Source organism: Alexandromys fortis, unplaced genomic scaffold, assembly GCF_014885135.2.
Source record: "Alexandromys fortis isolate MF-2015 unplaced genomic scaffold, M_Fortis_MF-2015_v1.1 scaffold_62, whole genome shotgun sequence".
NCBI lineage: Eukaryota > Metazoa > Chordata > Mammalia > Rodentia > Cricetidae > Alexandromys > Alexandromys fortis.
Window position 1 is genome coordinate 7,068,986 of NW_026067942.1, and position 11,459 is coordinate 7,080,444.

Below are 11,459 nucleotides of genomic sequence, written 5' to 3' on the forward strand. Positions count from 1 at the left end.
AAGCAGCCTTTGGAACTCAAAAGGAAACATAATGCAGATTTGCACACTGCACACAGACACGGCCTGACTGCACACAGACCACGGGGACACGGCCTGACTGCACACAAACAGACACGGGGACACGGCCTGACTGCACACAAACAGACACGGGGACACGGCCTGCCTGCACACACACAGACACGGGGACACGGCCTGCCTGCACACACACAGACACGGGGACACGGCCTGCCTGCACACACACAGACACGGGGACACGGCCTGCCTGCACACACACAGACACGGGGACACGGCCTGCCTGCACACACACAGACACGGGGACACGGCCTGCTTCATCCCCTACTTCAGAGAACAGGGGATATATTCGGTGCTCTCACTGACACTGGGTGTCATTGTTAGGCTCAGGAGTTCTGGGAGTTGCTGAGGCCGCAGTGGTGCGGTGGGCAGAAGTGTGGTTCTTGCTTGCCTATTGTTTGTGGGCGTTCCCAGTCCCTTCTGACATCGTGACATCAGCAGGCCCTTGGTTGCTCCTGCTCAGGGATTCTCAGGACTGCAGCCCTATAAGGTGGTGGCCTGCCTTTTGGGTCTTCATCCTTGGTCCTGGGATTGGTCAAAAGCTCACGAGTCAAACTTTAGTTGAGGGAATACGGAAGGGGCTGGGCGGGCAGAGACAAGCAAAGGCTCCCAGAGAGAAGTGTCCCCAGTCCTGCTCCTGGCTCATGGCAAGGCAGCCACTCTGACCCAGGGGAAGGGTGCTGTCAGTTGGTCACCCTTGTCCTGGCTCTTGCCTCCAGTTGCTCTGGCCTTCGCTGGCCTTGGATGGAGGTCGCCTGGGAACTGTAGAGGAGGTCCCTAGCCCGTCCTTTCATGTGTTCGGGCTGCCATGATGTGAGCTTGCCAAGAGAGACATCTGACCTTAAGACCCAGCTCCTGACAGGAGACCCCACTGCCTCTGCCAGGCGAAGGAAGGCAGAAGAACCTGCACACTAACCACCTCCTACCCAAAACCTCCGATGTGCGTGCAGGAGGGGGTTCCAGTGAGTGGTGTGGCCTGGCGTACATTCTTCTTGGCTGAACTTTCTGCTTTCATTTCCATCACAAGTGAATGAGACGCGTCCAGAGCCACCCGCTTCCTGCTATGGGTTCAGCATCCTCTAGGATGTACACAGTGTGGGCTGCTGCAGCTCACTGGGCCTTCACAGGGTCCCATTCCTTCCTCAGGGCCTCTTCACAGCTGCAAGACACACAGTGCTCGTGGCCTAGAGCCAGAGTAGCTTACACGTGGCACCGTGTCCACAGAGCAGAAAGGCAGGGGCCTCATGCTGAGTGGGGTGAAGGGCTCAGCAGGGAGCCTGTGCCAGCCCCTGATGTAACCCAGACTCCTCGGGATCCACTTCCTCTTTTCTCCCTGGACCTCCCTTTGCCCTCTGTGCCTGGGCTTGCTGTGAGGGCAGGAAAGACAGAGAGGGCGGCAGTAAGGGAGTGGAAACGGTGAAGTCGCCGTGGGCCCCGACGTCCAGGAAAAAGTCCTCCCGGAGGAAAGAGTGCATCTGGTTCAGGAACCATCCACCAGGCATCTGGGAACATCTGCCGTGAGAAGATGCGCCAGGAGTCTGGTGGGGTCAGTGGCACTTCACGGGTGGTGCTGGGAAAGGAAGGGGTTCAGATGTCTCCTGGGAACAGAGCTCTCTCTCCCAGCCCGACCTTCTTGCCATCTGAGTCAGGTCACCCTCCCTCATCAGCTAATACTGCTGCTGGCCAAGAGGCTTAGGTGGGTCTCCATGGCAACCGCAGTTGGCCTGCCTCCAGGTTCTGCAGGGAGTAGTGGCTCAGCTCTAGGGACAGACACACACTCCACAAACACCAGCCCAGCTGGGGCCCTCCTCCAGTTGGTGCCTCCAATAAAACATCCTTGATAGGAGAAGCAGAAAGTCCAGGAGGCAGCCAGCAGAGAAAGAGTTGGGGGGCAGTGTGAGGATGGTGCCCACCGTTCTCCCTCTGCCCGTCTGCAAATGCTCAACTTTCTACTTCCCGTAGAAAAGATCAAGGCTCTCTCCTCCTAGACTGGGAAGCGGAAAACAGGACCCCTACATTGCCCCAGAAGGAGGTGGATCTCAGGTAAGTGTGTGTGTGTGGGGGGGGTGTCTCCCTAGAAGTGGCAGCTTCCTGCCCTCCAAGTGAGCAGCTGCATCTTTAGGAGTCAGCCACACTTGGCTATGAACTTGGAGGGGAGACTCCCTGGCCATCTGGGAACCAGACAGTAGGCTGGATCTAGGACCCAGGTGGTGGTGGAAGGCTCCCTCAGTCCTCACTGGTCAAAGATGGGGCCGGGGGTTGCCTAGCCTGGTTCTTTCTTCATAAACTTGTGGGGGGGCTACGGCTGTTGTCTACTCTGGGCAGAGTGAGCCTTGGAGAGAAACCAGCCTTGGTGTTCCCTCTTGTGCTACGCAGAGGACACAGGCTAGGGGAGAAAGCAAATCTCAAATCAGAGGGTGTCATCCATCTGGGAAATGTAAGTTCAGCACCTCTGAAGGGCAGAGTCAAATCTAGACATACAGCAGGGACCAAGGAATGTGTGGTCCCCTCCATAGTGGAGCAGCCTATGAGGTCCCAGAAAGGTACCAGCGAGGGAACCTGGATGGAGGTGGGGAGGATCCAGGGGGTTGTGACATTGGGATGAAGGGAGAGTTTCTTGGAGATTGTCCACCATAGTCAGACCTGAGTACTTGCACCTCTGCCTCAGTGTTAAGAAAACTGACTGAGACTCCACCCATTGACCCGTCTGCCATTCACCCACGTACGGCCCCATCTATCCACATGTACAATGGACCCACCCATTCACCTGCCCTCTCACCTGCCCATCCACCCACCCACTGACCCATGCACCCACCCACTGACCCATCCATCCACTCACTCAGTCTTTCCCCTGCCCACCCATCCCCACACCCAGCTGCCTGTGTAGGTGCCCGTCCTTCGTTACAGACGCTGGAGTGATGGGTCCCATGGCTACTGAGATCCATGCCATCTCTGTGGGGAGCAGTGAGGGCCCGGCTACAGGAGGAAGTTGGCCCTCAGAGAAGGGTTTGAGTGTTGACCAGTGAAGCAGAATTCTCATAGGCCAGGCCCGTTCACACCTGGCTCAGTGAATTATAGGTAAATTTTTCTAATGCTGGAAAGAATCAAGGCTAACTTGCAGCCAGTAAAGTTGACCTTGGGCCTCTGACAAACAGAGCCCGGGAGAGAATTAGTGAGAGAGAGCAGTTACACGTGCTCTCTGGGCCTCTGCCGGAACCCAGGGTCTGGCCTTGGCTGATACTGCTGCTCTGAGAGGTAACCTATGCTCTAGGACAGCCTGGGTCAGGTGCCCTTAGACCCTAGGGTCACCAGGAACGCAGCCCTCTCTAGCCTGCAGATACTCAGCCAAGCTGTGGGAGCCCAGCCCTACAAGGGCAGAACAGCAGCAGCTGGCCTGGGTGTGGCTCCCTCTGGACTAATAAATCAGGGTTCTTGGATGAAGGACAGCATCCCCTTCAGTGTGTGGCACCGGCAAGCATAGTGGTCCCCTCTATTGTCTAGGACCAGACTCCTCTTCCCTTGGGATTCAGGGCAGGCGTGGAAGGTTTCGAAGATGGAAAGCCACTGTCCTCAGGGAGTCCAGAAATGGGTGGAGGAGAGGCTCAGAGCATGAGCAGAGGAGGCAGTGTGATGAAGGGGAGGAGCAGGAGGGGAGGGGAGAGTGACACCTAGGGGCAGTGGTGGGAATGAGGGCTTTTGTGTGGACCAGCCCAGGTGCCCACAACCAGCTTCTTTGGAAGATGGTGGCCAGGAACCAGGTTGGGGTGAAACTTACACTAAGTCGTGGGGTTGGAGGGCAGGGTAGGCTTTCCCTTCTGTTCTACAGACTAAGAAAGCATTTCTGAAATGTTTCTAAATGAAACATCACCCAAGCTGGGTTAGATAAACCAGCTCTATAGAAATGCAGCCAAGGAAATACTCATAAGAACAACTTATAGTGATATCTGTGCTTTTCTAGATAGGTCGGATTATACAATCTAGTGACATACCTAATAAACACCGCGTTTCAGAGTAGCGGTGAGCACACGATATTCACAAATAACAACGTTGAAGACTCGGGACTATATTTTTTATCTTGGCTGGAGGTAAAGTCTCAGGTGTCAGGGTACTCCTGGGCTATGTGGTGGTCATTCCTACCTGGGGGAGATGCTGTATTAAAATAATTTATATTTATTTATTTTATGTGTATGCGTATTTTACCTGTGTGTGTGTGTGTGTGTGTGTGTGTGTGTGTGTGTGCGTGCTCCACATGTGTGACTGGTGTCTGTGGAAATCCAGAAGTGGGAATCAGATACCCAAGAATTGTGAACCACCATGTATGTAGTGCTGGCCCTCTGCAAGAGCACCAAGTGCTCTGGACTGCATAGCTCCCTCTCTATCCCAGAAATGCTACATTTTAAATTAAAGGTGGAAACAAAGTGTTTCTAAGTTCCTAACTTGATTCTCCTAGGACCCCAGGGAAGAGTCCCAGCACTGAGGGCCAGTGACAGGCACAGGTGGACCAGCCTTGTGTTGTGAAAGCTATTGTCAGGCTTAGCTACCTTTAAAGGAACCTGAAACAGGCACCCTCATTGCCCCTCTTACAGATGGGAAAACTGAGACTCCGGTGGTCTGAACATAGACTAGATGCGTCTAGTCTAGTGCCAGGTATGGCTGGCACTCTCTCCTCAGCCTCAGCTTGGACACAGATGTATTGGATACGGCTGGTACTCTCCCCATTCCCAGGATGTCCCATCCGAGACAGAAATTGACCAAAGGGAAGGGGGACCACCAGGCCACCAAGCATATCTGAGGTTGAAGGGAAGGTAAGACTGTGCTCCTTATCAGAAGAGACCCAGGGAGAGAAGAGAGGAGTAGCTACCATTAGAAACAGCATCCATCCTGCCCATCTCCCAGCCACGGGAGAGAGTCATAGCCCCAAAATTCTCATAGACCATGGTGTTGGGGGTCCTCACAGTCTTGGGACCCTCAGTATCATCCTAGCTGGCCTTCATTTCTTCCTTTCCCCACCTCGTGTCACCGTAGGCCAGCATTCTGCATTTTTTCTCAGTCTTCTGGCAGGCAGAGAGGCTGTGCTCACTTCCAGACTGTGTACCTGGTTCTGGGAGGGCAGACCCAGGACTTCACACACCTTCTTTGGAGCGTCACAGAACTCTGGGGCGTGTGCTGCGCCGTGTGCCAGTTCCCGTGCGTAGGTGAGGACCGTAAGGCCTGGCTGAGAATGAGGCAGAGAGTTCTCAGTGGGGGTTTCCTGGTCGTCCTCTCAGACAGTCACACACGGATGGCAGAGGTTCCTTCCATCTAGGAGAGCTGACTCCAGAGGAAGCATTGCAACGACTCACTCTAGACCCCCACCTCAGACTCCAGACACTCATTCCTGGACGCACACTCCCCTAGGGAGCCTCACATCTAGTGCAGTGGAAGGCCCACCGTCTGCCAACCTCAGGCCAGCCCGGCTCTGCCTGTGCCTGTGGTGGAGAATTCCACAGCCGCGTATGCGGACGTGCAGGGAAGTTGGAAGAAAAAGACAACACCAAAAGGCAAACACATATACCCTCAGATAAAACAGCTGTTTTTGCTTATGCTGGAGTCACACATTTGTGTGTATAAACGCCCATGCGTGTTGCTTGTCTGAATGGTTGGAATGTAAGCCTGCCCACACCCACAAATACTCCAGCACAGTCTTCTAACATGCTCTTAGACCCCAGGGCTGCTTCACACCTAAGGAAACCAGCACTCACTCCCCTAGACACCAGGGCTGCTTCACACCTAAGGAAACCAGCACTCATTCCCCTAGACCCCAGGGCTGCTTCACACCTAAGGAAACCAGCACTCATTCCCCTAGACCCCAGGGCTGCTTCACACCTAAGGAAACCAGCACTCATTCCCCTAGACCCCAGGGCTGCTTCACACCTAAGGAAACCAGCACTCAGTCCCCTAGACACCAGGGCTGCTTCACACCTAAGGAAACCAGCAATCAATCCTAGCATCCAGGCTGGTATCTGAGACTGTCAGTGGGGCTGAGTGGGGAGCAGGCCTCCATGACAGGCTCTGAGAGCCCCAAGGCCCTGTCACAGGCTGCAGTGGTGAACTAGAATGTATGGGGCTTTGGAAGCTTGCCCGGAGTTCTGTTCCTGAGGGGGAGCAAGGCCTCCAGAGGGGGCAGTGAGGAGAGCTGAGGAGCAAAAACTACAATCCCGCAGGGCAGGTCACACACAGTCTGGCTGGTCCTGGAGTCTGTCTGTCTGACAGCTGTCTAAAGACTGTCCTTCCCTTCCCTGACCCTCCCTCCCCATCCTGTGGCCTTAAGAACTTAATCGGGCTTACCCCCTAGAGCTTCCTGGAGGAGCAGCTGGCACCCGGGACAGAAATAGCTGCATCAGAAGTCTTGCTGCTGTTGGATCTGGGCCAGTGTGGAGAAGCACGGGGTGGCGGTGGGGGGAGGGAAGGAGGGGGGAAGAAAGCTGAGAATACCCTCCCCTTTCCAGTGAGACTCCAAGCTGGGGCCAGAAGTTTAGGGTTCACAGAGCTCGGTCTCAGGAGGCCCACCCAGCCTTATCCGCTGAAAAACATCTGCCTGTACAGGCCAACTTAGGTCTCCAGGAGAGAGGGACCCAGGAGGCCCCTCTTGAGACCAGCTCTGGTGAGGGGTTGAACACTTCCCTGGGGGTACTGGCCATTTGGACTAAATCTTTTTGTTCATTTGTTTTTTTAACAAATGAACACTTTTTGAGACAGTGTTTCTCGGTGTAACAGCCCTGGCTGTTCTGGAACTCACTCTGTAGACCAGGCTGGCCTCGAACTCATTATAGATCCATCTGCTTCTGCCTCTTGAGTGCTGGGATTAAAGATGTGCACCACCACCGCCCGGTTTATGTTTTCATCTTTTGTGAACTGTCCATTCATTTTATTGGCCCACTTACTGACTCTGTCCTTGGACTTCTTGCTTATTCTTTTAATTCTTTGTGTATTTTAGATATTAATTCTTTGCCATGTGTGCATCCATCAGGTCGAAGGTTCTCTCCTATTCTGTAGCTCCTCCCACAGCTAACTCTCCTTTGAACGTCACCTGCCTCCGTTGGTCCATTGTCGGCCTTATTTCCTGGGCCTCGCCTATGCTTGTGTCTGAAGTGTCCCCTACGGTTTCTCTCACAGTTAATGGAAGTCTGATCACTCTGGAACTGGTTTGCACCGTGTTCTGCGCAGGCGCCCTGTGCACACCTGGGACCGGGGATGGGTCTTCCACTCTGGCCGCCATCTCTCTCAGCCCTCGTGTCTGACGTCTGACGTCTGACGTCTGCCTTCACTCTTACCCTCTCATCCACAACTGCTTCTCTGAACCCCTTTATCACCTAGTGTTCCCCATAGATACTGAGTGCGCTCTGCCCAGTCATGAGATTCAAGTCTCGTGTTCCGTGGAGAGCAGCGCACCCACACACTTCCCTGTTTGTGGCCCTCCACTGAGTGGCTGATGCTTGCTGGATGAATGAATTATGAACAGATAGTGGGTGAGCTGAGTTTTATCGGGGCGATGTCAACCTACACACTTTTAAGTGTATCGGCCTTAATCTGGAGGGATCCGAAACAGCGTTTTCTTATGGGACTGGGCCTGGGGTGTAAGTGTGTGTGTGTTGTGTGTGTATGTTGTATGTGTGTTGTGAGTGTTGTGTGTGTATGTTGTGTGTATCCCCCATAGATCATGGGGATACGATTGTGCTCAGCTGCACATGGACCGTTTCCTGTTTCGGGTAGGCTTAGTGAGATTTAGGGAACAATTTCTCTGGATTCAGTCACCAGAATTCCTTCAGGATTCTTATCACCATGGCTGCATACGTTATTTCTCTGTAATGTTTACAGTGACCTGAGCTTATTCACAACTGCTTCTCAAACAGCCCTATCTTGTTTTCCATAATTAAGAATTCTGCTTAAAGAGATTGTGACCTACACGAGGCTGCACAGCTGTAAGGGGTGGGGGTGGGAGCGGATATTTTCATCTGGATCCCAAATCTCCTCTCTCCTTCTTAGTCTCTTGGGTTTTCCACTAGCTGACAAGGGACACAGGGATGACCCACCCACTTCTCTGTCACAGCAGGGCCTGGAGGACCATGTCCCTCATCCCATGGTTCCGGTGGAATGACACCCCGCCCCGGCTGTCAGCCCGGAGCCCAGCTGAGATGGTGCTGGAGACACTTATGATGGAGCTGGCTGGGCAGATGCGCGAGGTGGAAAGGCAGCAGAGGGAGCGTCGCAATGCAGTCAGGAAGATCTGCACGGGAGTTGACTACAGCTGGCTGGCCAGCGCCCCCAGGCCCACCTATGACCTCAGCCCTGCTGAACGGCTGCAGCTGGAGGATGTATGTGCCAAGATCCACCCATCCTACTGTGGGCCTGCCATCCTCAGGTAACCCTAGCATTGCCCTGGGGACCAACTGTGACCCGAGGGCTCCAGAGAGGGTAGCTGCTGTTGCAGCTGCCTGAGGCACTAGGAGCCGAGCCAGAGAGCATGAGTGGCCCAGATACATGTTAGCTGGGATAGGGCAGGAAAAGGAACCCAAAGGGCATATCAGATGGGGGGGGGGGCGCTTCTTCTGGGGCTAGAGGCAGATCCTGGAGGTCCTCAGGCTGTGATTCCTTCCTTAGGACCTTTCCCCTCAATCTCTCCAAAACTAGTGTCTTAATTATTCTTTTTCAGCCTGAGGTGTGAGTGTGTGTTTGGGGGAGAGGGAACATGGCTCAGCGAATGTGTGAGAGTACAGGGCACCAAATGTGTAAGGCTTGGGTATAGCCAGATCCAGAGCTTAAACCACCTCCCTGAAGCTGTGACCCATCTAGCTCTGTCCGCACTGAATTGGCAAAGGCAGTTTAAAACCAGGAATGATTCCAAAGGAGAAGTTCCTCGTCGGCGTTTCTCTTTGTGGAGGACAAATCTACAGCTAATAGTGTTAACCCCAACTCCTGCAATGGCTGCCGCCACCTGTCCATTCTGTGCTCTCTCTTTGAAATGCTCCCCCAAAGAGGGCTTTGCCCTTATTTTCCCCCTTTGGTTTTGTGGTCTTCTTGCCGGCTGCCTTCCATTCAGACCCTGTCTCCCATTTTCCTGGTTCTACGTGAATAGGAGTCCCTGAAAGTATTCAGAAGAGAATGTGGGGCTGAGGTGGAAAGCCGCAGTGAGGGGACAGCCGTGTTGCCTCCTGGATTTCCTGTCTGCCCCTGTTGAGTGCTGGCTCTCTAGAAGGTGGAGGAAGGCAAGGATCAAACTGATGATTCTTGAGTTCCAGGGAGAAATCTTCATGGCAGAGGAAGCAGCTCTGGAGACACACAAGGACCAAGGAGGCACAATTGTCCTTCCTGCTGAGGAAGGAGAAGGGTCCCTGTGATAGCACAGTGTGTCTATCATCCTGAAGAGACATGGAGCTGGGGGAGCTGGGACTCTGTGATTACACACAATGACATAACCAGACATGCATCTCAGAGCAATCGCCAGGACAGGTGGGACACAGAAAGTCTTACACAGCCAGGCTGCAGTCTCGGTGTGTACCTTTAAGGACTCTGCCCCTCCCCCAGCCTTAGGCTGGTGTCAGGTTACTTTGTCCAGGCGCGTGAACCTTGCAAAAAGGCAGGAAATTGAGGCTCAGAGGTGAACAGAGCTAGGATTTGAGCTCAGTATTGACTGGGACAAGAGTAAGGCAGGGAGTTCCCGGCAGGTGGGGTGCTCAGCCCATCACGTCGTCCCTGCAGGTTCCGACAGCTGCTGGCCGAGAGGGAGCCCGAGGTGCAGGAGGTGGCGCGGCTCTTCCGCTCCGTGCTGCAGGAGGCCCTGGAGAAGTCGAAGCAGGAGGAGGAAGCCCATAAACTGACGCGTCAGTGGAGTTTGAGGCCTCGCGGGAGCCTGTCCTCCTCCTTTAGAAGCCGTGCACGCATCGCCCCCTTCGCTAGTGACATCAGGACCATCTCGGAGGACGTGGAGCGCGATGCGCCACCCCCGCCACGTACCTGGAGCATGCCGGAGTTCAGGACGCCCCAGGCCGACTGACTTGACTGACTTCCGTGGGCGGGCACCTGCTGGAGGGAATGACAGGCCGGTGACCAGGTTGCCGGTGTTGGAACCTCCCCACCTATCCCGAAGACCCACCAAGCAGCACTGCTGACCACAGAGCCGCCTACCCCACGGAGCACAACTGCTTGGCTACAGGGAGGAGTCAGGACTTGAGCCCTATTCCTCCCCAATAAGGTCTCCAGGTCCCAGGCTGATGCAGACATAAGGCCTGGCATCATCTCCTTCCCATCTCCTACCACTGTCTAGAACAGGGGACAAGCGTCTGCCTCCTCCTCAGGGCTTGCATCCTCATCCCAATTCCGGGATGCCCTATTCACCCCCATCCATTCAGGGCATGTTTTCAGATGACACTCACTGCAGGGTAGCCACAGTCTCGTAGTCCAGGACAGCTGCTGGGGACCACAGAGACTGTTCAACTCACTCTTGAGCTAGCAGTAAAAATGGGGACTCCCAAGGGTCTCACTGCTTTTGCCTTAACCTGGTCCCTCTAGTGTGGAACTGATCCTGCCTCTGAGGACCAATGGCTACATCTCCAGCCGCTGTATGTAGTCTTACCTATTCCTTACCACCACACGGGCCAGGTTGGGGTCAAGGCTGCTCTCCAGGAAAAGTAGTTAGGAATAGTTAGGATGATCACGACCCCCACGGTGTCATCATGCGGAGTGTGGCCAATTCAGTTACAGCTTGGAAGCCTCCAGACCCCTCTGCTCACACCTGCCCTCCAGTTTTCCTAGGAGGTGAGGTCACCTCCAGTGTCTGAGCGACCAGTGCCACGTAGTGTCCTACAGCTTCATGCTCTAACTGATGGTGCACGTGTGGGAGGCCTGTGAAAAATCTGGAAGGCGAAGTGCCCCCACACACTCTGGGCTAGAAGTGGGGTTCAGGGTAGTGGGTGAGCCAAGTGTCTGTCTCCAATTCCCAGTGCATGTCCAGAAAACACAAGTGAACCTTATAATAGTGCAAATAAAATGCCACGGGAGGGAAAAAGCACCAGGGAATGAGTGTAGTCCCAGGCTCAGTGGGATGTCTCCGTGTGTGTGTGTGTGTGTGTGTGTGTGTGTGTATCTCCCCTTCCTTCTCCTCTCTTCCTCTCTTCCTCTCCACTCCTCCCTCCTCTTCCTCTCTTCCTTCAAGACAGGATCCGACTATTCTGACTGGCTGGTCAAGTGGTTCTTCTGCTTCAGCCTCTTGAGTGTTGAGGCCACAGAATGGACACTCCTTTTAGGGATCTGGTTTTGGGTGACTTCCCTGGAATTGGGATTGAGAGTGACAGGGTGACTCCTCTCATCCACCGTTGTCAGGATGACGGAGCCGACTGCCTCATTAGTGT

General features: G+C 54.3%; 1 protein-coding gene across 2 annotated transcripts; it reads left to right on the forward strand.

Annotated features, from left to right (window-relative positions):
* Positions 1-1,875: 1,875 nt before the first annotated feature.
* On the forward strand, positions 1,876-11,459 carry Rd3 (RD3 regulator of GUCY2D). 2 transcript variants are annotated; one of them, XM_050148210.1, is made up of 3 exons: positions 1,876-2,115; positions 8,162-8,473; positions 9,811-11,459. In XM_050148210.1, exons 2-3 carry the CDS (start codon positions 8,178-8,180, stop codon positions 10,103-10,105), a joined length of 591 nt encoding a protein of 196 aa, XP_050004167.1. In that variant the 5' UTR covers positions 1,876-2,115; positions 8,162-8,177; the 3' UTR covers positions 10,106-11,459. The 2 variants fall into 2 exon arrangements, with proteins under 2 accessions (XP_050004167.1, XP_050004168.1); XM_050148211.1 differs by having other exon boundaries at positions 8,165-8,473.